General features: G+C 38.8%; 1 protein-coding gene across 1 annotated transcript in view; it reads right to left on the bottom strand.

Moving 5' to 3' along the window:
* RXFP2 (relaxin family peptide receptor 2) overlaps positions 1-18,924 on the bottom strand; it is a 42,315-nt gene extending 23,391 nt beyond the window's left edge. The window contains 8 exon segments of the mRNA XM_066363468.1: positions 4,132-4,203; positions 4,802-4,873; positions 11,314-11,385; positions 12,208-12,313; positions 15,217-15,294; positions 17,391-17,541; positions 17,544-17,599; positions 18,780-18,924. Coding sequence (XP_066219565.1) covers positions 4,132-4,203; positions 4,802-4,873; positions 11,314-11,385; positions 12,208-12,313; positions 15,217-15,294; positions 17,391-17,541; positions 17,544-17,599; positions 18,780-18,924 — 752 coding nt within the window.
* Positions 18,925-27,333: the final 8,409 nt, after the last annotated feature.

Here is a 27,333-nt window from a genome sequence, read left to right as displayed (position 1 = left end):
CTCACCAAGAAAAAGAGAGAGAGGACTCAAATAAATAAAATTAGAAATGAGAGAGGAGAAATAACAACTGACACAACAGAAATACAAAATATTGTAAGAAAATACTATGAAGAACTGTATGCCAAAAATCTAGACAACCTAGATGAAATGGACAAATTCCTTGAAACATACAATCTTCCAAAAATCAATCTGGAAGAATCAGAAAACCTAAACAGACCGATTACACCAAATGAGATCTAAACAGTTATCAAAAAACTCCCAACAAAGAAAAGTCCAGGGCCCGATGGCTTCAGAATGGAATTCTACCAAATATTCAAAGAAGAACTAACTCCTATCCTTCTCAAACTATTTCAAAAAATTCAAGTGGAAGGAAGACTTCCAAGCTCCTTTTATGAGGCGAGCATAATTCTGATTCCAAAACCAGGCAAAGACAACACAAAGAAAGAAAATTATAGGCCAATATCTCTGATGAATATAGATGATAAATTCCTCAACAAAATATTAGCAAACCGGATCCAACAATATATGGAAAAAATCATACACCATGATCAAGTGGGATTTATTCTTGGGAGGCAAGGCTGGTACAATATTCGTAAATCAATCAATGTGATTCATCACATAAACAAAAAGAAGGAGAAAAACCATATGATAATTTCAATAGATGCAGAAAAAGCATTTGATAAAATCCAGCACCCATTCATGATCAAAACTCTCAGCAAAGTGGGAATACAGGGAACATACCTCAACATGATAAAAGCCATCTATGAGAAACCCACAGCCAACATCATACTCAATGGGAAAAAATTAAAAGCAATACCCTTAAGATCAGGAACAAGGCAGGGGTGCCCCCTTTCACCACTCTTATTTAACATAGTCCTGGAAGTCCTAGCCACAGCAATCAGACAAGAAGAAGAAATAAAAGGCATTCAAGTTGGAAAAGAATAAGTAAAACTATCATTATTTGCAGATGATATGATATTGTATATAGAAAACCCTAAAGTCTCAGTCAAAAAACTACTGGACCTGATAAGTAAATTCAGCAAAGTGGCAGGATATAAAATCAATACTCAGAAATCAGAGGCATTTTTATACACCAACAATGAACAGTCAGAAAGAGAAATTAAGGAAACAATCCCCTTCACAATTACAACCAAAAAAATAAAGTACCTAGGAGTAAACTTAACCAAGGAGACTAAAGACTTGTACTCAGAAAATTACAAAGCATTGATAAAAGAAATCAAGGAAGATATAAACAAGTGGAAGCATATACCGTGCTCATGGTTAGGAAGAATAAACATCATTAAAATGTCTATATTACCCAAAGCAATCTATAAATTCAATGCAATACCAATTAAAATACCAATGACATACTTCAAAGATATAGAACACATATTCCAAAAATTTATATGGAACTAAAAGAGGACACGAATAGCCTCAGCAATCTTAAAAAAGAAGAATAAAGTGGGAGGTATCACGCTTCCTGATATCAAGTTATACTACAAGGCCGTTGTACTCAAAACAGCCTGGTACTGGCATAAGAACAGGCATATAGATCAATGGAACAGAACAGAGAACCCAGAAATAAACCCACAGTTCTACGGACAACTGATATTTGACAAAGGAGGTAAGGAAATACAATGGAGTAAAGACAGCCTCTTTAACAAATGGTGTTGGGAAAATTGGACAGCTACCTGCAAAAAAATGAAACTAGATCACCAGCTTACACCACTCACAAAAATAAACTCAAAATGGATAAAAGAGTTAAATGTAGGCCGTGAAACCATAAGCATCTTAGAAGAAAACATAGGCAGTAAGCTCTCGGACATCTCTCGGAGCAATATATTTGCTGATTTATCTCCACGGGGAAGTGAAATAAAAGACAGGATAAACAAATGGGACTATATCAAACTAAAAAGCTTTTGCACAGCTAAAGACAACAAGAACAGAATAAAAAGACAAACTACACAATGGGAGAACATATTTGACAATACATCTGATAAGGGGTTAATAACCAAAATTTATAAAGAACTTGTAAAACTCAACACCAGGAAGACAAACAACCCAATCCAAAAATGGGCAAAAGAGATGAATAGACACTTCTTCAAAGAGGACATACAGATGGCCAATAGGCATATGAAAAAATGCTCAACATCATTAATCATTAGAGAAATGCAAATTAAAACCACAATGAGATATCACCTCACACCAGTCAGAATGGCGCTTATCAACAAAACAACACAGAATAAGTGCTGGCGAGGATGTGGAGAAAAGGGAACCTTCCTGCACTGCTGGTGGGAATGCAGACTGGTGCAGCCACTGTGGAAAACAGTATGGAGATTCCTCAAAAATCTGAAAATCGAACTGCCTTTTGACCCAGCTATCCCACTTTTAGGAATATACCCTAAGGACACCATAGAACGGCTCGAAAAGGAGAAATGCACCCGCATGTTTGTGGCAGCATTGTTCACAATAGCGAAGATCTGGAAACAGCCCAAGTGTCCGTCAGAGGACGAGTGGATTAAAAAGCTTTGGTACATATATACTATGGAATACTACTCAGCCATAAGAAATGATGACATCGGATCATTTACAATAACATGGATGGACCTTGACAACATTATACGGAGTGAAATAAGTAAATCAGAAAAAAAAAAAAAAAACTAAGATGAATCCATACATAGAAGGGACATAAAACTGAGACTCAGAGACATGAACAAGAATGTGATGGCAACAGGGGCGGGAGGTTGGTGGAGGGGGGAGGGGGTGAAGAAGGAGAGAGGGGTTAGCGGAGGGGAGGGGCACAAAGAAAACCAGATAGAAGGTGACAGAAGACAATTTAACTTTGGGGGAGGGGTATACAGCACAATCAAATGTCAAAATAATCTAGAGATATTTTCTCTCAACATATGTACCCTGATTTATCAATGTCACTGCATTAAATTTAATAAAAAAAAAAATCATAGGAAATCACAAATGCTCCTGTGGTCTCACAGTATTTAAATGATGTATTTAATAATGCTTATACAAATGAACTCATAAAGAGCTAAAAGAGTAAAAGAGTGAAATATTTATATATTCAAATCACTTTCTAAGAATATATGGTATTTCCTAGAAAAAAATTAGACTAAAGGGAAATATGCCTTCTTTTCTCTTTTATTTGAAGTAGACACCATTTCCTCTGCTTCCCAGGATCTGGAGGAGGGAGTGACATCGAGCACCTACTACATGCCAGGCACAATGCATGTGGCAATTTACTATGTCATATGAACCAGTCTTCACAGTATTGCTCTTGTAAAGGAATTATGATTTCAGTCAACAAATGAGGAAAAAAGGCCTAAGAGGATTAAAAAAGTCACCTGCAACACTAAGCCAGGGGCACAGCATACACAAGGTCTGGAGAAAGCTGAGGCCTTGATCTTTTCCATTATACCAGGCTGACCTATGGAAATGGGCAAACAGACACAGAGTGCCCTCTGACTGCCCTTTGTTAATTTTCCTGGTGAAAATGCAGACATTTGATGTGAGCCCCTTTGAGGTGGAGCTGGTGGCTCAGCCCTGAACATGGTGACACACCACAAGCCACCATATGTTCAGACTTCTCTATGAATACTCTGGAAATTCAAAAACCCCTTAACTTGTTCAATGTCTAGGTCAATAGTTTTCCACAGATGGCAATTTCTCTTCCAGGGTACATGTGGGAGTGTTTGGACACACTTCTGGTTGTTACACTCTGGGGGAAAGTCTTACTGGCATCTAGTGGGGTAGAGGCCACAGAGGCTGCTAAACATCCTAAAATGCACAGGACACCCTCTTCCTCCAATCAAAAAATTATCTGGGCTCAAATGCCAACAGTGCTGAGGTGAGAAGCACCGCTATAGGTAACACTGGGTGGAAAGAAGCATAGCGAGCCCGCCGCTGGGTCAGAGGGCCCTGGAAGAGCATGGCACCATGTTCTTTCACATAGTTACCATTTGGTGTGTCATTGTCTGAACTGTTGGTTGAACGTTTCAGATTACATGACAACCAGAAAAATACAGTAAACAAAATTCACAAGTAGATGGAAACTGTAAACACTGGAGTGCATCATTATGACTGGGATCCCTTCTGGGGCAGGAGAGTCAGGGTACTCACAGCCATGCTAGCTGGTGTAGGTCATTGAATACTCCAGTCCTGAGGGCTGTGATGCAGTTGTGGCTGAGATATCTACAAAGGACACAAGTGAGGGAGTGAAGCCAACTCAAGACCATTTTAGTCCCATAAATTAGAACTGAGCCACTGATGATGACCATGAAGTATGGGCACCTGTTTCTAAAAGCATTTTACTGAGGGGGAACTGGTGAGTGGGGGATGGGACACCAGGAGACACAGATACCCATAAGCCTGGTGTGTGCAACACCATGGCCAGGACCAGGAAAGTGGCCCCAAATAGTATGTTGGGATATTCTATCATGTTTCAGAATAAAAATATAGAAAATATGGGGGAGGGAGGATTTTTACTTTTGTCTTTTTGGTCACATCCTTAGTAGACTAAAATTTTAAGAAAGCATATAGTTAAGTTAGCAAGGGTTAGAAAAAATAAAATGCTAAAATATTGTGAAAATGACCCAAACTCAAGTAGACAAAGTTAAGGAGAGCTTCTCTGTCTTCTGGTAAAGCTAGAAATCTTTTGATAATTGCTTTCAATGTAGTAACTAACCTAAGCACTTTGTAATAACCTAGCCCTCCTTTCAAAAGTACCATTCTACCCTTTTCATCCTTACTTAAAATTGTGCTCATAATAAATTATAAAGAAGTTACTCACAATATTTGCAGATTATGTAATCCAAAAAATGCTTTCCCGGAGATATATCTAATGCAATTATGCTGAAGAAACCTGGTTGGAAGAAGATAGAAGACTCATGTGATTGTGGTGTGAGCTTCCTCAAGCTATAGACTGTGTGATACATTCTCTTTCCCTAAAAATATTTGTGAACTTGGATGATAAAGTCCTACGTCCCACTCCCATCCATATGGGGATGTGGAAACACTGCCAGGGGTAGATAGCTCTGAACCTGGCTGACGCCTGCTGTCCCTGTAGCACTTGTGCCACGAGACTCGGGCATCTCTGGGTTGCACCACTGAACACTGGTGTGGTGTGAGGAGGGAACTGGTTCTGTTTCTGCAGACAGGAGCCTGGCAGCCTTTCTGCTCCGACCCGAGGGAGTGCTCATCGTGGGAGACTAGCCAGTCCCTCACAGCCAAGTGCCATCTCAGACTCCTCATTTCTTTTGGTTCTATTCCCCAAATAAAAAGAGAGGGCAAGTTTTATTCTTGCCTATGTTGAGATGCAGAGTGAGAAGCACAGGCAAGTTGGCGAGATGCTTGAGATCCTGACAGACACCAGTGGTCAAGCTGGGGCTCGTTCACCACCATCAGCTCATGGGTCATGATTAATCTCATGAGCAATTTAGCAATCTAGTATCAGTTCAATAAGAGCATTTTCAGAAATATCTAAGTAAATGATCTGCATTTCTAGTATTCATTTACAATGAGGGGTTAGCCTTGAATTCATATTTAGTAAAGGCTGTTAGGGGAAGGAAGTATCCACACTAATAATAGTAACGAATGAGTACATAGTCTATTAAATGGCTTCCTTAAATCTTATTTGGATTTGATTTGGTTTTTAAAATATTATACAACACTTTCTTAATTGTTATGATACTTCACTGCAAAACTATTGTTAGAACACAAACTTATTGGGCATCTGACTGTCCTCTGAATTTGGTTATACCACAATTAATACCTATCAAAGCCTATGAGTCATGAATGTGTTACAGGTGTGCTAGAATATTAATGCCCTCACTCCTCTGGGTAGCTAGGTAGAATCAAGATCAGCTTCCAGTTACCAGTAAAACCCAACTTTTACCTTACACAAGGACCAATATTGTTATTTTCTCTTGTATCACCATGTGGGAAATATTGGTACTACAGAGCTCAGGCTTTACATCCATAGTGACATGCAAAACATCACTTTCAACCCTATAAAGTAAACTTGAAACCAAATGAGACTGGGTGTTATTCCAGACCCTCCCTTGCACCATGTCTATGAGGAGACCCTTCTCATTGCAGCATAAATTCTGCTTTTGGTTTAAAGTTCTTCTATGAACAGAATGAGTTCATACCGGTCAATATCTGTTGTAGCATTTTCTGAGCCGTTGAAGTGATGTAATGAACATTAACATGTTGAATTATAACAGCAAACAAAAATAGAAAAATAAAACACTATAGTATGTTGAAGTTGCTCTGAAATACATAATTACTGCCTAACTACTGCTATTTATATTTTATATGAGATAATGAACTCAAGAAGGCAATGCACATTTTACCCACATGTTGTCAGTCTTGAAGATATCAGTTTAGTCATGAACTGTGAACTCTACTTAGTGCTTTTGAGCTGCATGACCTACCTTATGTGAAAACATAACTGCCTTCTCCATCACAAGCTATGACTGCAACCCCTTAAGTCATAAAGAGCTTTTGGTCTTCTTAGTCATCATGCCCACACCCAGAGAGAACTGGTGTCTAAGTCCCCTATCACAGGCTCAGGTGCTGAATTTTAACTCGATTCTCTACTATTCACATTCTTCTTTGCAAGATACCAGCTTGGTGACTATGAAGGGAAATTTGGAAACATGACAATGTGGCAAATGGTGTTCTCTTTTTATTCATAGTGGAGATAAGAGTCCATTTAATATACTCTGCACTGAATAGGTTTTCTAAGAATAACTTATTGGTTCATGAATTCCTGCTATTTCAGCTGTCAGGAGTTTTCAACCAGAAACACCAAGAATTTATGTATCGGAAACTAAAGTAAATATATACTTTAATGACATGCATGTTTATAGGCTATTTTTGAATGCAGCATGGAGTATTCATCAACGAGGCTACTCACTGAATTACGTATTGTTGCCAATGATTGCCTTGCACAAGAATCCAGTTTACAAAAGCATTTCTAAATTATATAAGGTTTATGTTACAATGAGGAGGAGAATGGCTGGTACTTTCCATGGTAGCAGTGAGAAAATAGTCAGTCTCATAAACAATACTTTATTTCTCTGAAAGGTCATCTTAAATTGATTGCCCCCAAAGTTAGAAAGGCTTGATATTTTTAAAGATATTAAAATGAAATAATTAATCAATAAAAACATTCAGATGGTTGAGCAACATTTATTCATCTGGTAATTACATTTAATTTTGAGTTAAGAATTTATGCTTCTGGATGCCTAAAGACTAACGCCACTGTGAATATTTAAAGCATTTCAGATCAGAGAGACTTAATGCTAAATTTGGTATTTCTTAGGATAGACTCCAAAAATCTTAAGAATGCATATTAACTTTACTAGCTCAAAACCATCTAAAACACCAATTTATGGATACCTTTTCCCTAGTCAAACAGAATGCGACCCAGACTCTTGATACCTTTTCCCTAGTCAAACAGAATGCGACCCAGACTCTTGAGCCCGGTGTTCGCAGGCCCCACGGTCCTGATTCAATGACTTCTCCAGCGTGTACTCCATCGTTTCTTGTGAACGTCCTCTTTCCAATATCTGTGAAGTGCTTCTGCTTATCTTAGTTTGTTCTCCCTACTGAAGATGCTGCCCATCATCTCCTTACTCCTGCATGTTAGTCCCACATATCATGCATTCAATAAATACTCATTGATTTTCACATACTTTTCAACATAGCAGCAATGAGGGGTGGTGGTAGCAGTGGTACCTAATACACAAGAGAACCAGAAGAACCATCCAACTCAGAGAGAGGGTATGGTGGTCAGTAAGGACAAATGTGAGGGGTTCACAAAAATAGAATCAAAGTTGAAAAATGACTTAAGTCATGTACAAAACTCAGACAGTGAAAAATACTGTGGGTAATAAAAATATGTTTCCAGTTATATTTTAAAAATAAGAAAATGTTAAGAAAAGTGCAAACCTGCCATATGGGACATGTTTTATAATAATTATGAAATAATATAAAAATATAAATTCTCAGTTCCTACATAGCTCCTATCTTCTCAGTCAACAAAGACGATCTCAGATTAAAGGGAACATATGGGATATGGGACAGGAGATGTGACAGCCTGAGATGGTAGAACACGTTAGTCACAAGGAATTCAAGTCCTCTGGTTTGGAAGATTTCTCCTAAAAAGTGAGAAGCACAGAAACCTGAACACCAAGTCATGATCAATTACAGAGAAATCTGGACAAAGGAAGAGTAGCTGGAAAATTAAAGATGGGAAATATAGTTCTGATTTTTCAGAAAGGGAAGAAGCAGACTTCATAAGCTACAGTTGGATGGACTTGGCGCTGGTTCTGGGAAAGACTGGAGAACAGGTTATTGCAATGCTGCTTTGTAAGTGCCTCAGAGAGAAAGGGAATGGAGTAGTTCTCTTGAAATGGGACCGGCAGGCCAACTTGATTCTCTCTGAAGGATTGATCAACTACAAATGTATGGCCAACATTGCTTATATGTCTACCAGGCAATCACAGAGTGGTTTTATGATTTTTTAATGACAAATGTAAATATATTTTCTGTAGCATGATGATGAAGGGTGATTCTATGACTTGGATAAAGATGGTTCGTCTTGTTTTCAGATGACTAAGTCCTGGGAGGAACAATGAATTATGTTGAATGATCTTCATACTCCAATAAGAAAAGCTGAATCCAACAGAATGAGACAAGAGAAAGGATACATTTAAGTAGCTGCAGCTAGCTCTCAAATGGTAAGTGACAAATGCAGCCTGGTAAAGCCATCACTTAGCAGTAATACATTTGGCACAGGATTGAGAACTTTAGCATCAAGGTCACTAGAAGCTAAGAGTTTGAAATAACCACCAAAAGAGCAAAGGTAACCTTTACAAGTGAAGTTTAGAAGGAAGGGTTGTTGGCTTCCTCCTGTGCTGCCCTGGCCACGCCACAGCAATCATGTTGTGTTTATTCTAGATCTCCTCTACAAGGCAGAGGAATGTGAGAGGAATGATGGCAGATTTGAAAGCAGGCCACTTAAGAAAGAATTTAAGGTTTTTAGGCTGCCTGCAGAAAAGACTTGGGGTAGACCGCAGGGTGACTGCTAGCCTGAAATACCTGAGGAGTCCCGTAGAAGATGATTGGGTGTGTTCTGATCAGTCTCATTGAGGTGAATCTCAGAATGAGGGGAGCCTTAGAGACACCTGGGGCAGTAGTAGAGTTATGTGACAGGACACAATTGATTAGCATATTGTTTGGCATTCCCTTCCCTTCTGCCTCCTTTGCTTCCCTTCCTGCTTTACTTTTCTCTGCAGCCCTAATCACTATTGAGCACGCTATGTGTTTTATTAGCTACCTTCCTCTGGGAAGTTAAGCTCTGTGAGGAGAGGCTTTACAGGGGTGTCATTTTCTGCTGTATCTTCAGAGCCTGGCACCTCACAGGTACCAATAAATATTTGTAGAGAAGATAAATAAACATGGGGGTTTTGACATTTTTTACCCTCTTGCTGTCTGCTACCAAGAGCTCTGGGTTATCCACCTAGAGTCTTTTTTTCCTGGAGATGGTTTGGGTTTTATGCTCCGGTTATCTGGGTTATGGTAATGCAGGATGAGAAAGAAAAAGGTAAGAGTAGAAGAACAGGAGAGACAAGGGCTTGCTGGAGGCTGGGCAAGATTTTCCCGGAAGTTCAAGAGAAAGTGGCAGCAGGAGCTGAAGAATGTGAAGAGAGGGGGAGAAAAGAGAGGTTTTAAGGAAGGATTGTTGAGCTCATGCAGTGCTGTGGGATGTCTAAATAAAGCTTGTAAAATAATGTTGAGTTATTTTAAAATCAAAGTCTGGTCACTGGATGTTTTCAATGATTTTAGCAGTTTTCTGAGACTGGACTAGCCACTGGGTGAACTTCCAAAAGACTGTATAGTCAGAGGTCTGGCTTCCAGGCCAAGCTTCAATACTTGTCAAAGGGCTGGCTTGGGGCAAATGGCCTGTCTTCTCTAAGAGTGAGTTTTCTTGTTTCTAAAAGGAATCTAATGATACCTGCCCTACCTGACAGACTTTGAGGATGCAAATAAACAAACAAATAAATAAATGGTACCCCATTTCACTAATAAAAGTGCTTTTAGTCCCTTTGTGAGGTAACTTCTCAAATAGTTTAGAATGAATAATTTGGGAAGTTAATGTAGTCATCATAAAGTTGCTTGGTGAACAGGGAATCAAAGCAAAAGTCGTTTTCATTTTGATATGAATGGTGTTAAAAAAATAGTTAAAAGCAAGTTGAGGTGGAGATGGATGGTTCATCCCAATCTAACAACTGATCTTGGGGATCTCATCTCCCAGACCCTAGTTTTCTTTCTTGGACAGTGCTGGAGGCATCTGGCACTCTGCTTCTCACTAACTAGATTTCTTCACATCTGACTGGACCCTGTTTATTAACATTTTTGTTCCTCAGATATGTTAATATCCTTGCTTTTTTTTTTTTTTTTTTTTTTTTTTGTATTTTTCTGAAGCTGGAAACGGGGAGAGACAGTCAGACAGACTCCCGCATGCGCCCGACCAGGATCCACCCGGCACGCCCACCAGGGGGCGATGCTCTGCCCCTCCAGGGCATCGCTCTGCCGCGACCAGAGCCACTCTAGCGCCTGGGGCAAAGGCCAAGGAGCCATACCCAGCGCCCGGGCCCTCTTTGCTCCAGTGGAGCCTTGGCTGCGGGAGGGGAAGAGAGAGACAGAGAGGAAGGAGGGGGAGGGGTGGAGAAGCAAATGGGCGCTTCTCCTATGTGCCCTGGCCAAGAATCGAACCCGGGTCCCCCGCACACCAGGCCGACGCTCTACCGCTGAGCCAACCGGCCAGGGCCAATATCCTTGCTTTCATCAAGATCACATTTGCTCCTGTCATCCTGGGAGAGCCTTTGAATCCTCTCATCCTGTGTTTTAAATGACCTAGTCTTTTTTGTTGGTGTTTTTGTGCTCACAGTCTTCTTTCAAGTTAACAATGCATTTAGTGCCTCTGAATCTGCAGTGTTCAAAATGACTTGCAGTAAAAGCATAGAACTGCGTATTTTGTGATTGAGCTGCTTATCTGAACTCCAAGTTAACTCCAAAAATGTTTAAATAAAATCAGTTCACTTTAAACTATAAAATAGAAATAGAATATACTTTGTAATGTCTTATTCTCTAATATTAATTACATTTAGATAAAGAAGTTTAATGGCAAAGGTAATCATCTTTATATTTCATTTTACTTTTATATCAAAAACATCTTAAACCAAAACTCACAAATATTTTTGTATTCAATCACACTTAATAACTACTTACATCTTTTTAAGTTCTGTGTATCTGATGAAAACTTTATCTGGAAGACTATGGATCTTGTTTTTCTTAAGAGACCTAAAATAACATGTAAAGCAGATTTCATTAAGGATTGTATGGCCAGCCAGACTCTTTCCTGGAAACTGTGTGCTTGAGAAGAGACTTGCTGATGATCCTCCATGCCACTTCACACGTTTGCAAATGACTGTGGCACCCGTAGACTTTCTAATGTGATAGCGAAAGGCCATAGAGCAAAATTCAAACAGCGTGCAAGCATTTGACCAGTTTAGCCAGTTAGTATAATAGACTGAAACATCTATGGTGATTTCATTTTGTCTTTTACTCTTGGATAATTTAACAAAGCCAAACAAACAAGACCAAAATCCAACAAAAATCTCAGCCAGCTCATGCATGCCCAAACTATGATACGACAGTAAATTCTAGAGAGTCTTGAAATGTTATGCAAAGTACACAAACACATGCATGATTATGACATGGCTAGCTCCATGGTTCCCTTGAACCTTCCTTTTCACGAACAAATCAAATTACTGCTTTTCAAAAGGAAGTACAAAAGGTAAATGCTCTCCCTTTTCCTCATTTTGATTTTCAATTGCATAGTACTCATATATTAGCAACCACACATAAATCATATAGTCAGTGAAAATTAGAACTGCAGACCACAGGCATTTGTGAGTTAAAGCATAACCTGGCTCCTCTAACATGCAGTATATAAGACACTGCTTCCCTAGAGAATACTCTGAGGGCTGGTGGTTTTAAAGGGATTTTTATTATTTTTTTAATATACAGGTAGCATAAAACAGAATAAAGAAAGTTTCATCAGGTCACACACTTTTCTAGTGACTTAGGGGCAAGCGTCATGCAGCTGTAGATTGTACTCACAGTAATGTCACATTGCTGGAAACGGACGGCACTGATGCCAAACCAGTGTTCACACACTCCAACTCTGTTCCTTTGCAGTCACAGCCTTGTGGGTACTGGTTTAGAACTGGGGGCCAAAAGAGTAAGATTTCAACAGGCAAAAAAACCCCAAAACAACTTCAATTATGACCTTGTCTCTAATAACTGACCTTGTTCTCTTTCCTTCCATTTACATGTTGATAATGAACTGATTCACGCCCACAGTAAAACAAATAAGAATTCTCTGTAGTCAAATACTGACTGATGTGGTGTTTATCCCAGTTTGAGTTCCCAGTGATCTTTTCAGAGGCATTTAACCAATTATTAGAAAGGAATCACAGAAATGTTTAAATAGCAAAAAAAAAAAAAAAAAAAAAAGCTTATAGTGAAACAAGGTTGTGTTCTCCTCAATGGGGAACATTAGTGTGTTTGAATAAATCTTTAATGGGTACAATTGAGTCAATTCAATTTAATCAAATGGCATAAAGAGGCTGCTCAATAAATGCTTGTTGATTAAAATTAAATTCAACTGTTTTCCCCTTTTAAACTTCTCTTACAGAAGAGTTAGATGCAGGTTCTGCCTTAGTCACCATTGTGCCTTATTAAAATCAACCAAGTCAGGTATGCCCTCACTTGGGTTTTTTGTTTCCCATTGCTATGCAGTTCAAGTGGAAGGTAAAGGTTGTAGAGAAGCTACAAAGCAGAGAAAACCAAAGGACCATCTGTCAGAAGCATTCAGAAAGAAAAGCAGGCTTCAGAATTTACTCTGAAGGAACCTTCATAATTAAGATAATGACATAAAGGAGTGAGAAACCCATGGTGAAACCAGGCCAAGTTGGCCCATGGAGCAATCATGTGTGTGTGTGTGTGTGGGGGGGGGGTTGTGGGTTAGAGGAGAACACACATTTATGAAGCATTTGATTTTGCCTCTGATCCTGTGGATATATGTTTTGATAGAGCTAAGAAAATGAGAGTTATTTCAAAAATTTAGTGTTATTATTCATTTAAATTTGAGTATAAGTTCTTTCTAATTGCTCTGCTTCTTTTAGATTTCTTTCATTTAAATTCATTTTTAAAAATCAATTTCACTGAATTTTTATCAGTTCAGGAAACTTGTGTTGTGTGCCAGCTTAATTCACAAGATGCTTTCTACTGTAAAAAGTTTTGGAAAACATCTTTGGTCCTTTATAAGTTTATGCTATTAGCTCAACTTCCTAAATACAACTTCAAAATGTTTACTTCAGCCTTCATTAAGATTGAGAATAGTGTCATTTAGACCAAAAACCTGTGGTTGTATGCTTTTATTTCCCAACAACAAAAAAACCCAGCATATAATCCAAACTGGGCCTGGTGCCTACACCAGAGCTGTGACCTGAGCTACCCTCCCCACCCCCCAACCCCTCAGGCCTGTCTCACTCCATGCTCTGTGGAGTCTTCCTCTGAAAGCCTCTTGAATCTCACTAGCTCACTCTTCCCAGTGGTACTTTCTGGGCTCAGGTCCCTAGTATTAGTCTGGAGCATTGCAAGACAATAATAACCAGTACCTCTGTCACCATTCTTTCTCCTCACCCTCGGCAAGGTTGGCATTTGGATCAGATCACTGTCTGTTGTTGGGAGCTGTCCTGTGCCCTGTAGGGTGTTCAGCATCATCGGTGGCCTCTGCCCACTAGATGCCAGTAGTAACCCACCTCTCTCCAGCTGTGACAACCAAAAATGTCTTTAGATATTGTCAAATGTTCTCTGGGAGGTGGAGGGGTTGTCCCAGGTTGAGATCACTACTCTAACCAGTCTCTACAATTCTGATGGAAGCATCATTATCACATAGACTTCTTATCGTGTGCCTCTTCCTCTTCTTTAAAGGAAAACAAACTCACAACTTTTGTGGTTACCCTCATGTACAGCAGTGATCTCCACAAAGGGTGTGTACAAAGATGATTCATTGTGTTTCAGGAAGAAAATATCAAAACTTTCAGTTATATTTCTTTCTAATCTTTTAATTTACTCTTTAATTTTTAACTTTTATATATGATATATTTGTGTATAATAAAGTAAATGATAAGTGATAATTATAACCTGGCATGGCATTATAAAGTGCATAATATACTGTTAGTATACTATTTAAATATATATACATATATCTTATATACATACTAATGTATGTATTTCATTGTACCTATATTATGTCTATTATATATAATACCACATATATTATTACACATATGCATAATATATATGCATATATAGACATTATTCTGTATATAGGATAGAGGCCAAACTGCAAAGTGTGTAGCCCGTATGCTTTATGGGCAGGCCCTACCCTGCTGGGTTCAGCTCCTGCCTCCCCCCGCCCCACACACACTCTGCACTCTATGAGAGGCATTGAGAAGCATGCTCCGCACCTTCCCACCTCAAGGGTTTGCTGAGTTTGCTCCCCTACTCACTCTGTTACCTCTTACTCTTCCTTCTCTCCAAAGACTCCAAGTTCACCTCAGCGTCATCTTTTCTCTGAGTCTTTCCCCACCCATTGCAGAGTAATCATTTCTTCCAAGATACTTCCTCGTTCTCTTTTGCAAAGACCATTTCTCCAGTTTTGCACTAATACTGTATCATTCCTACTTTTATAAGGATCTATCTTTCCTGCTACTATGTGCCATGTGTGCACTGGGGACACACCTTATTATTGGACTTTCAGTGCCTAACATAGAGTTGGTATGAAGAAACTAATTAAAGAAAATAAGATCTTTATTACTTATCACAACTATTTGACACCTGTATATTCTTGCAATCAGAGATTAATTAATACATGAAATGAGCATAAATGGAGCATGTTGTGTTTTTCTCTTTATCTTTTCAGCCCCCAGGCATACAATAGATCGGGTGATCCTGAAAGACAATGAGGATGAAATGGAAACTTAACAGGAATAGATCACCCTCCCCATATAAGTCGATGCACTGCACACCAGTTGGAGTTGTCAAACCAATGACACTTACAGCACTCCTGTGTGAATGCCACTTTATCAGCATTTCCATGGATTGTGCCAAATATGGTCGCCCATCCACTAGTGTCCCCTGTGAAATGATGATGAACATGTGTCAGTCATGCTGTAAATCAAATGCCAAAGTACAAAACAAAAGTCTAAGAATTTGATAATAAAATCAGTGAAAAATTGGTTTAAGGAATAGAACAATAACATTGAAGGTAAGGGAGAAAAAGATAGGAAGACCTCTAGAGTTTTTATCATTTTTGAAATTACAAATATTTTGGATATATAGATCATAAAATATATAATGAAAATATATAACAATTTAATGCACATCTTGAAAAAATATCAACTATTTCCAATGCTGACATTTTAAACTTTGATCTTAATTTTGAGATTCCCCAAAAGAAAATACAATGTAAATTTTATTTTGTCATATGAGTACTATTGCATATGGATATATAGATATGTACTTGATAGGTATAATGCATTCTGATAATATTTATGTCACTTGACATTTTTAATAAAGCAAAAAAAGAGTCCCCTATTAAAGGCTCTCTAGTCCTAATAAGAGAAATAATATATTCTCAATTTTTCAGAGGCTATGATCTGCTCATTGCTAAGTTTTTTTCTATTTTTTTGCAATAAAATTGTATTTTTTTAAAAAAGGAGGCCTGATTTTAAAGTATTGCTACTTTAGCATATGCTATTATCCTGATAACATATGCATTAAATGAATGATATTGAAGTTCATATGGATAGAAAAGTAAATTTAAATAATCATCAAAGGTCCCTTTGATCCCTACAATCTTTAATTTAACTCTATTTCTTACTAATATCCTTAAAGATTCTTACAATGATTTTATTTGATGCTTTTACGTGGATTATACTTTATACTTTGTGTTCAGATCACATTCATGAAATAGATAAATACATGTAATCTCTGATTCCCACACAGTGAAGAGGAAAGCCAAGAATTTGAGTGGCTTCTCACTGGCATCCAAAGAACGGCCCCATTGCTGAGCACAGATTTAGTGCCTACTATATACTTGACTGTTCTAGGCTCTGGTGATACCAGAACAAGACACAAACAAGAACTCTTCTTGAGCAGTTCATATCTAGTGATAGAAGTATAGTAAGAAAGCAAGGTAATGCATAGTATAGTCACACAGGTACACCAGGGTGCTATGGCAATAGAGAAAGGGTGCTTGTCCCAGACTGGTGGGGGAGCTTCAGGAAAGCATAGCCAGGGAAGCCAGCTGATCAGGAGTCCTTAAGTGCATTCGAGAATATAAGTGGGAGTGATCCATGGGTGGGAGAGTAGAATGTTCCAAAAGATCAACGCATGAGTACCAGGGGCAGGAGAGAAGATTCTAGAGATGGATGCTCAGCATTCCTGGACTTTGCTGTGTCAATTTGATGGCTAGTTGGGTAGTGCCAAGGAGTGGCAGTCCAAGTGGTGGGAAACACATGTGATTCTTTCAGAGTCAGATGATATACAGTGTGTCCGTAAAGTCATGGTGCACTTTTGACCGGTCACAGGAAAGCAACAAAAGATGACATAAATGTGAAATCTGCACCAAATAAAAGGAAAACTCTCCCAGTTTCATATCTATTCAGTACAGTTTGATGTGGGCTCACACACAGATTTTTTAGGGCTCCTTAGGTAGCTATCCCGTGTAGCCTCTACAGACTTGTCACTGACTGATGGCCTACCAGAACGGGGTTTCTCCACCAAACTGCCGGTTTCCTTCAACTGCTTATCCCACCGAGTAATGTTATTCCTATGTGGTGGCGCTTCATTATAAATGTGCCGATATTCACGTTGCACTTTGGTCACGGATTCGAATTTAGCGAGCCACAGAACACACTGAACTTTCCTCTGTACCGTCCACATCTCAACTGGAATGGCCGTGGGCCATAATGAGGTAAGCATAAGAGGCATTTAAAATTAAAATATGGATATACAATTAAAATTTAAAGTATAATTTTAATTTTTATCAGATATAACACTTTATAACACGGTATTTCTAATTTCAATAATCTCTATATATGAAAGTTCAGGTAATTATCACTAATAAATTGGGGAGCAGTATTTGTGTAGAATTAGTTACCACCCTATTCACCCACAGCTTGGGTTTCATGAAGTGGGGTGCACATATGTAGCTGAGCAGCAGTCCTCACCACAGTCCTCCTCGTCAGCACCATTCCCACAGTCGTTCACACCATCACAATGAAAAGTACGTGGTAAGCACTTGGTCAGATTCCCACAGGGAAAATATCCTTTTTGGCACAATGGGGTGATTGTGCTGCCTTCAGTCAGTGCAAAATCTGAGTGAAAGAGAGGATAAAAATCTTATGTAGCAGCAAGAAAGTATTAATATGGCCAAACTCTTTTCATGTTGCTCCATTTAATTTTCACAAGAACCCTATGAAATGAGTTTGTTCGGTGTTATTCTTAATGCATAGTATCTATGAACAATATTCTTAATTAGAACATTTTAAACAATTGTGATCATACCTAACCTCAGCTACACCAAGAATGTAATTGAGATGCATTTTGAACTCACTTCAAGAAGTCTACAGTAAACAATACAAAAGCAATTGTCCTACTTTTGTAGAAAAATCAAAGGCTTGTCCACTCCCAGAAATATAATAGAAAGGTAAAACCATGAGCTCACAGGGTCAAAAGGATGGATTTATTTACTTGCTAATCTTTTACAATAAAGATTTGAGGTGACATAGTAAAAAGTACATATAGAAAGGATGGCATAAGTATAAATTAGAGGGAAACCCAGAGCCACATTTGAATAAAGAGGTAATTGTAAGCAACAAAATCCCATTGAGCTCATAGTATGCCAGGTAGCTGGCACAGTTATGTAGCTTAGTTATTCTTGAGGTAAATCCATGTACAGGTGATATTATCCTTTATATTTGAGGAATAAATGTAGTTATCCATGTGGAAAGTCACACAGAATAGATTGGAGTTATCCCCCTGACTCCAGAGGCCACTCTTACTCACTGTCCTACGAGGATATCAGAATAAAGAACCTGTATTTCAAGAAGGATAAGTCCCCTATGAGGATGAATTAAAAGTGGTCTTGGTCAGGGAACATAGGACAAGATGAATGAGAGTTGAACAATTGCTACATTAAATGAAGGAATGCAGAAAGGAAAGAGAATTAATGTTTACAGAAATACTATATCTAGGGATAAGATGACCAAGAAATTTCAGAACCTGAGATGTAGGAGACATCCTTGCAGTTTTGATGGAGTGTTTTCCAGGAAATAAAGAAATGTGTTTGCTGTACATACTCTAGTAGATTGGTGAAAGTAATGTATTTTTTAAAAAGGAGGGCAACATGAAACTTCACAGAAATAATTGATTTAGAAGAGTGTAGACTCGGGCATGGCTACAGTTCAGTATGACTACTTGAAAGGGACAAAGGATGTTGGCAAAATGTCCCTGACCATGTCATTGAAGGTTAGCAGTGTAGCCAGAAATTTCCTTGGGTTGGTGTGACAACGTTTTTAATATGGCAGGAGGATAAAGAACAAATCTTTGTGGGTCACCTTCTACTTTGTGCTGAGTGTCTCTTAGTTGTTTTGGTGTTGCCATGTCCAGGTAAATATGAGGGAACGGAGGCTGGAAATGTGGAAGCACTATGACTCTGGATCTTGGGGAAATGCCAGTGAGAGCTGGGCCCTTTGAGCTCATGCTACCTTGTAACAAGGTGCTCTCCCACCAGATTGGACATCAAGTTCTCCCAAAATAGGTGAAGCCTGCTGCCTATTGTTTAAGAAATAATGCCATTTGTTTTAGGGCAGGAGTTTGAGTTTCGGCACTAAAGCTATCTGAGTTATGAGTTCATGTTAAGCTTTTAGTGATATAATTAGAAGAAGAGTGGAAGATTGGATTACTGGAGATTTAGTCCTTCAAGCATGCTAACATTCAAATTCGTGCAAATGTATAGAAGAAGAGAATCTAGCCTTCTCTCGGGAATGGCCAGCTGTGACACTGTCCACTCTCCCTGGAAGCTGGGAGTCTTCCCTGACTGGGCAGTATGGCCCTCAGAAACTTTTCTACCCTCTATGACTGGTGCAGCCACTGTGGAAAACGGTATGGAAATTCCTCAAAAAATTAGAAATGGAACTGCCCTTTGACCCAGCCATCCCACTTATAGGAATATATCCCAAGGACACCATATCACCGACTGAAAAAAAAGAAATGCACCCTCATGTTTATGGCAGCATTGTTCACAATAGTGAAGATCTGGAAACAGCCTAAGTGTCCATCAGTGGACGAGTGGATTATAAGCAGTGTTACATATATACAATGGAATACTATGGGGCTATGAAAAAGAAGGAAATATTACCTTTTGCAACAATATGGAGGGACCTGGAAACTATTATGTTGAGTGAAATAAGCCAGGCAGAGAAAGAAAAATATCATATGACCTCACTCATTTGAGGAATCTAAGGAATAATGAGAACTGAGGAACAGAATTGAGACAGAGGAGAGATCAAAGGGACCAGAGGAAAAGAGGACAGAGGGGAAGGGGATGACAGGATGGGATAAACTTGAAGGGAAGAGGGGAGGGCGCTGTAGGGAGGGGGGCAAGGGAGATGTTGAGGGGAATATGAGGGAGGGGGATGCATTCGGGGTGACCCTAGAATCTATGTAAACAATTAAATTAAAAAAAACATAAAAAAATGAAAAAACAAAACAGAACAAAGAAGGCCCTAGCTCAAAGGGGTTGATGTGCACATGAACTAAAATGTGAAAGTTGTTGAGCACATAGAATTTCCTCTATAAGAACTAGTCTGAGTTTGACCAGTGGTGGCACAGTGGATACAGTGCCAGACTGGGATGTAGAGGACCCAGGTTTGAAACCCCAAGATTGCCAGCTTGAGCGCAGGGTCGCTGGCTTGAGCGTGGGATCATAGACATAACCCCATGGTTGCTGGCTTGAGGTCAAACGTTGCTGCCTTAAGCCCAAGGTCGCTGGTTTGAGCCCAGGTCACTGGCTTGCACAAGGAGTCACTCCTCGGCTTCTGTAGTCCCCCAGTTAAGGCACATGAGAAAGCAATCAATGAACAATTAAGGAGACTAAGGAGCTGCAAGGAAGAATTGATGCTTCTCATCTCTCTTGCTTCCTGTCTGTCTGTCTCTATCTGTCTCTCTTTCTCTGCCTCTTTTCTGTCGCTGTCACCAATAAATAAATTAAAAAAAAGAAACTTTTCTACCCTCTGGATTTTTGTTCTTACAAAAGCAAAATATATTTTCTCCACTATTACTGAGTGGTGGATGAATGATTTACTATCAGCAGTAGGCCTAAGACCAGTTAGGTCTGACTATTTTAGAAAAAATCTCTGCTCTGAGATTTGGGTTATGAAGTCTCTTCATGAGGACATATATAGTGAGTCATAGATTTTTCAAGCTCTTAATTTCTCTCTTGTAAAGATTTCTGGAGAGAGTAGTTTTATGAAAACTAGTAGTCCTCCTATGTTTGGAATATGAGCAAGTGAGAGTCAACATATTTTAGTGTAGCAGCTTTGACATTTTTTAAAGATAGTAATTCATAGTTGGAAATAAATTTTGTATCACAGTGCAACACATAAGCACACAGACTGAAAACAAAATTTCATGAAATATTATTTGCTTTTTACTCTATGGGCTGTACTCTGATCATTGCTATTCGATCTTATTCACTTGTAAAGGGATCACAAGCTACTAAGTTGACCTCATGATTCATCCACTAATGAGATATTACCCAATATTTATGATTCCACTTATATGTGGGATATAAAATAGAAATCCACAAACAAACATACAAAACAAACCCATAGACACAGACAGCAGTATGATAATTACCAGAGAGAAGGAGATGGGAGTAGGTAGAACAGGGAACAGGAAGACAAACATGCAGTGATGGAGGGAGACTGGACATTGGGACGTGAGCACACAATGCAATATACTGATGACCAGTGGCTGAATTCAAATAATTTAACAACTGGTTCTCTGTCTTAATGACCATTTTAATTATAAAATAAAAACCCCAATATACCAAAAGGTAGTTTATTATTTCATGCATTTAATACTTAAATAAGAACATAAAAGAGGTATACAAAGCTAGGTCATAAGAGTTTTAAAATATTAATGAAAAAATATTAAATAATACCTGACAAAAAACAATAAAACTTTTTAAAAGATACTTCCATATTGTTTCTTGATTGGAGTCCTAACTTGCAATTTTTTCACCTATGGACAAAATGAGCATTTCTCAATGGCACTTAGAATACGCTGTTGCACAGATGAACATTGAAAAAGAGTAAGGAATGTAAATTTGTAGTTTCCACATTGGGCGGCTGTCCAGGCTCCCACTTTAGAAAGAACTCTGATAACAAGTGCCATTTTAACAACCGGTTCACAGAACTCAACAAAAAACTAGGTATCGGTTCTGCCAAACTGGTGCAAACTGGCTGAATCCCACCACGGCAGATGATGATGTATTATAGATTTGTACAGTTGAAACATACTCTTATTAACCAATGTTACTCCAATAAATTTAATGAAATTGAAAAAATTTTAAAACTCAAAAAAATATATTAATTAGCAATAAAGTGCTCTGAAGACCATCAGACCTGCCTGGATGAACATTCTCTCAGCCATTCACTAGCTGTGTGACTTTCAAGCAAGCTCCTTAACACCTTTCAACTTGAGTTTTCTCACATTTAAAATAAAGTTGATGATAATAGCCCCTCCCAGAGGGTCTGTTTCAAGAATGAGACAAATTAGTGCTTCTGAAGTACTGGACAGTGCCTGGCCCATGGAGAGCCCTTGATAATGTAGGCATAAGGGCAAGTTCAACACAAGGCAAAAAAACAGGGCTGTAAGAAGGAAGCTTTAGTGTCAAATGTAAGCTTTCTGTGCCTTTGCATTGTGTGACTTTTATGAACAAAAAAATAAGGACTATCAAAAAGCTTCTCCTACTTTTTCATATTATTCTATTTTTAAAACCATGTGACATATGACATATGTGGTTTATACCTTAAGTAGCCTTGAATCTCTTTTGAAAGCTAATGGGGGAGTTGTAAATGATAAATAAGCAATGAAAATGTCTTCAAAACCTATAAAATAGTAATATTTTCTGAATGATCTAGAAGAGTTGATTAAATATTGATTAAAGACAATTTTGAAGTAGAAAGCTGAGGGTGGGTGGGATATTTTGAAGGCTATGTGTTGATTGTGTTCCCTTATAGGATTATCATGAAGATAACCTTGAGTTTTTTGAGGCTGGATCCAACTAAATACCTACTTTACAGATGCAGACTCCCTTAGAAGGAGGTAAGCAATTAGCTGTCACTGACAGGAGGGGTGGAGATTATTCCCTTCTCCCTGGAAAATATTGGGCTACATGTAGCTAGTATGGTGAAGAAAGGGGAGGGGAATGGCTGACCATGTACAAACAGAAATAGTTGATTGAATTTCTGTTAATTCTTCATCTTTCACCTGTTAATGCCTTCCTGAAGACATCTCAGGGTAAAAATTTAGAAAAATTTTAAAAAATGTAATCTATTCCTTACTCTGTACCCTCTATACCTTAAGTCCTTATAGTTCAACTTAATGCCTGGTAGTTACTTGGTGCTGGATAAGGATTTTAATGAATGAATGAGTTAACGGGTCAGTTAGGAATAAAAGAGAAAGTAAAAAAAAGACCCTTCCAGGATGTAAACTTGCCAAAGTTGCAGGCTTGTGCATTTATTGTGATAACAAAGCATTGTTTAGTCTTCTGTGTACTTCATTGTTCATCCTGTTCTTCCATTATGCAATCTAAAACACAACGAGGAACCTTGCCCGTATTTGGCACTTACTAGAAATGTATCAGTCTGTAGAAAGCACATTCTGCTGCCCGCACTTCCTGCCATCCATGGAAGTAAAGAGAGTTAGTTTTGTAGAAACTTTGGGATTATAGAAATGGAGGAGCTGGGTGACCTCACGGAAATGGCGCCGTGAGCAGCGCGTCCGACAGATCTCCCCAAAATCTCAACAAATTTATCAACTAGAAACAGAAAAATATATCCTCGGAGCATCCCGGAGTTCCACACACACACTGAAAGCGAAAGGACTGTTGCCGAGGAGGGAATACACCTGTGGTGAGTCAACCCACACGTGCAGCTGCCCGCGCCGCGGTCCGGAGAGTCCTGGCCACCGGAGTGCACTAAGAAGCCATGCGTGTGCCCCGTGCCGCGGTCCAGGGAGTCCCGGCTACCGGCGTGCACTGAGAAGCCGTGCGCACACCCCGTGCCGCGGTCCGGGGAGTCCCGGCTACCGGCATGCACTGAGAAGCCGCGGGCGCCCCTGTGCCACAGTCCGGGAGGGGCGCCAAACCTGTCTTTCCTAGTCAGGAGATTCTCTCCGTGGGCAGGGCACCTCACCCAGCCATTCAAGCTAACAATCAAGCGTTGGGGGAGGGGCGCACAGGCAGCCTGAAATACTCTCTGGAGCACAGCTGCAGATCCAATCACTGAAATTAGCTTAACCCACGAAATCTGCGCACCCACGGGGCTCTAATTGATACGATCTCTCCCAGTTCAGCGATCCAAGACAAGAGGCATAATATTTTTCAGTGTTGTTAGCTAAAGGGGCGGGGGCAACTTCTGATTGACAGAGCCTCCATATTCAGGGATATACCTAACAAGAGGGACTTGGCAGATATTAAGATCTATACAGCAAGCAGCGAATACTGCATCTTCTTCCCAGCCAAAACAGGCTACAAAGTGTGGAAAGCCTGGGTTGAGTGGTCCAACTGAATGGTAGGCGCTGAACAGTCACCTTGACAACAATTGACTCCCAGCCCCACCTGATTACGCCGGAGGCTCTGACTGCCAGAGCCTTACCCAGAGACTTGCGCTGAGTGAGGATAGAGTGGGGATTTCCCAGCTCTTTGAGCCTCTTACTCCCCAGACAGAAGCAGTGGCAGCCTCATAGCTGGATCACCAGGCTGCTAATTCAGGAAGGGGAGACTAGGGGAGAGACTCCAGGAAAGCAAACTCTCTCATTGTTGGACTCTGCAAACGCCAACAAGCCTTGACTACCAGCGAGACTAAAGCCAATTATATGACATTGCCATAGAATCCCATCAACTGCAAATCCCTACCTAAGCGTGACACAGGGGCAGAACCTGGGGTACAGAGTCACCGACCAGGAAGAGGGAGAGAAAAGAAAAAGGAAGAAGTTAACCTCTCAAAATCAAGAAAAATCCACAGACTTTATAACTTGTTCCACTAATTCTTTGTTGTTGTTGTTTCTTTCTTCTTTCTTATTGCCTTTATTATTATTTGTATTTCCTCCACCTCGGTCCTTTTATTCTCTGCCCATCTTATGCTACCCTTTTCTTGAACTACACTACCCATGAGTGTTACATTTTATTTCTTTTCTTCATGCTTACTATCCTTTAGGGTTACACTCCAAAACCCTTAACTCTCACTCTCTCCCCTTTTTGTTTTTTTTCCCCTTTCCTTTTTTTCTTCCTTCGTTTCTCTCTTTTTCTTATTTTTTCCTTTCTATTCATTTCTTCTTTTCTCCTTTTACTTTTCCTCCCAGTTAATCCTCAATCACGAACAAATTATTTAATTTGGGACTCAAGTTTTTTTGTTTTTTTTTGTTTGTTCTTTTTTTTTTCTTTTCTGCTTTTGTTCTTGGTTTTCCTTTATTTGTTTGTTTTTGTGGCATTTTGGGTACTTTTTACATTGCTTTTTAACTCACTAGCATTCTTCCCAACCCAAAGTCTCCATTGTATTTAGTCTTCGCTCCACTTAATACAACAGATTTTTACTTATTATTTTTAGTTTTTTCTTGTTTAAATATTATTATTTTTTCTCTCCTTTTTTCTGTTTCCCTCTTATCCCTCTCATTATATCTCTTAGTTGACCATCACTTACAAGCAAATCATTTTATGCTTGTCTAAGATATTCTCCTTTTTTTTTTTTCATTTAGTAGGTCCCTACTCCCTTTTTTGCCCCTTGAACTCTTCACCCCAAATCAGGCCCTCCGTTATAGGCAGTTTTTGTTCCATTTAGCATAATATAATTCACAGGTCATCACGATATTTCCCTAAAGAGGTGAGAGGAGGGGAAGAGAAGAAAGAAAAAAGGGGAAAATAATAAATTATTACTTTTTTTGTGTGTGAAGTGTTTTCCCTTTTTTCCCCCCTTTTTATTCTTTATTAATTCTAATTAACACTACCAATAAGACCACCTTCAGATGCCAATAAGAAAAAGGAAATCGAATATTATGGATACAAAAGGTAGAGAGGTAACACAAATAGATGTGGGAAAATCTATGGAGAAAAGATTTAACATATTGGAAGCCTTGGAGCCAAATGACAGAGAATTTAAAATAGAAATCTTAAAAACACTCAGAGATATACAAGAAAACACAGAAAGGCAATTTAGGGAAATCAGAAAACAACTCAACAATCACAAAGAATATATTACCAAGGAAATTGAAACTATGAAAACAAATCAAACAGAAATGAAAAACTCAATTCACGAACTGAAAAACGAAATAACAAGCTTAGCTAATAGAACAGCCCAGATAGAAGATAGGATTAGTGAAATAGAAGACAAGCAACTTGAGGCACAACAGAGAGAAGAAGAAAGAGACTCAAAAATAATAAAAAACAAGAAAGCCCTACAGGAATTATCTGACTCCATCAGAAAGAATAACATAAGAATAATAGGTATATCAGAGGGAGAAGAGAAAGAAAATGGAATGGAGAATATACTCAAACAAATAATAGACGAGAACTTCCCAAGCCTGTGGAAAGAACTAAAGCCTCAAATTCAAGAAGCAAACCGAACACCGAGTTTTCTTAACCCCAACAAACCCACTCCAAGGCACATCATAATGAAGATGACACAAACCAATGACAAAGAAAAAATTCTCAAGGCAGCCAAGGAAAAGAAGAATACAACATATAAAGGAAGACCTATTAGATTATCATCAGATTTCTCAGCAGAAACTCTATAAGCTAGAAGAGAGTGGACCCCAATATTCAAAGCCCTGAAAGAGAGGAACTTTCAGCCAAGAATACTATACCCATCAAAGCTATCCTTCAAGTATGAAGGAGATATAAAAACATTCACAAATACAGAAAAGATAAGAGAATTTATCATCAGAAAGTCCCCACTCCAGGAAATACTAAAGGAGGTTTTCCAACCAGATTCAAAGAACAAAAGAAAACAAAACCACAAGTAACAGCTCCACCAAGAAAACAATAAAACCAAACTTAAACTGTGACAACAAAAGAAAAAAAAGGGGAGAAAAGATGAAGATTAACAGTAGCAAAGGACGATGAAGCGCAGAAATACTCATAAGAAAGGGTACTACAATGAATATGGTAGGTACCCTTTTCATTACTTAATGGTAACCACCCTTGAAAAAACCACCACAAAAACACTTGACTTAAAAAAGGTAGCAACAGAAGAAAGAAATATGGAATACAAACAAACAAAAACAAACAATAGAAAAACAGAAGAGAAGAATCAAACAAGATACAAAACTAACAGAAAGCAATTTATAAAATGGCAATAGGGAACCCACAAGTGTCAATAATTACACTAAATGTAAGTGGATTAAACTTACCAATAAAAAGACACAGAGTAGCAGAATGAATTAAAAAAGAAAATCCAACTGTATGCTGCCTACAAGAAACTCATCTGAGCATCAAGGATAAAAACAAATTCAAAGTGAAAGGCTGGAAAACAATACTCCAAGCAAACAACACCCAAAAAAAAGCAGGTGTAGCAATACTCATATCTGATAATGCTGACTACAAGACAGAAAAAGTACTCAGAGACAAAAATGGTCATTTCATAATGATTAAGGGGACACTGAATCAAGAAGACATAACAATCCTTAATATATGTGCACCAAACCAAGGAGCACCAAAATATATAAGACAGCTACTTATTGACCTTAAAACAAAAACTGACAAAAATACAATCATACTTGGAGACCTCAATACACCGCTGACGGCTCTAGATCGGTCATCCAAACAGAGAATCAATAAAGATATAGTGGCCTTAAACGAAATACTAGAACACCTGGATATGATAGACA

This window comes from Saccopteryx leptura, chromosome 2, assembly GCF_036850995.1.
Source record: "Saccopteryx leptura isolate mSacLep1 chromosome 2, mSacLep1_pri_phased_curated, whole genome shotgun sequence".
Classification (NCBI taxonomy): domain Eukaryota; kingdom Metazoa; phylum Chordata; class Mammalia; order Chiroptera; family Emballonuridae; genus Saccopteryx; species Saccopteryx leptura.
This window is presented reverse-complemented; position numbering and strand designations above follow the sequence as displayed.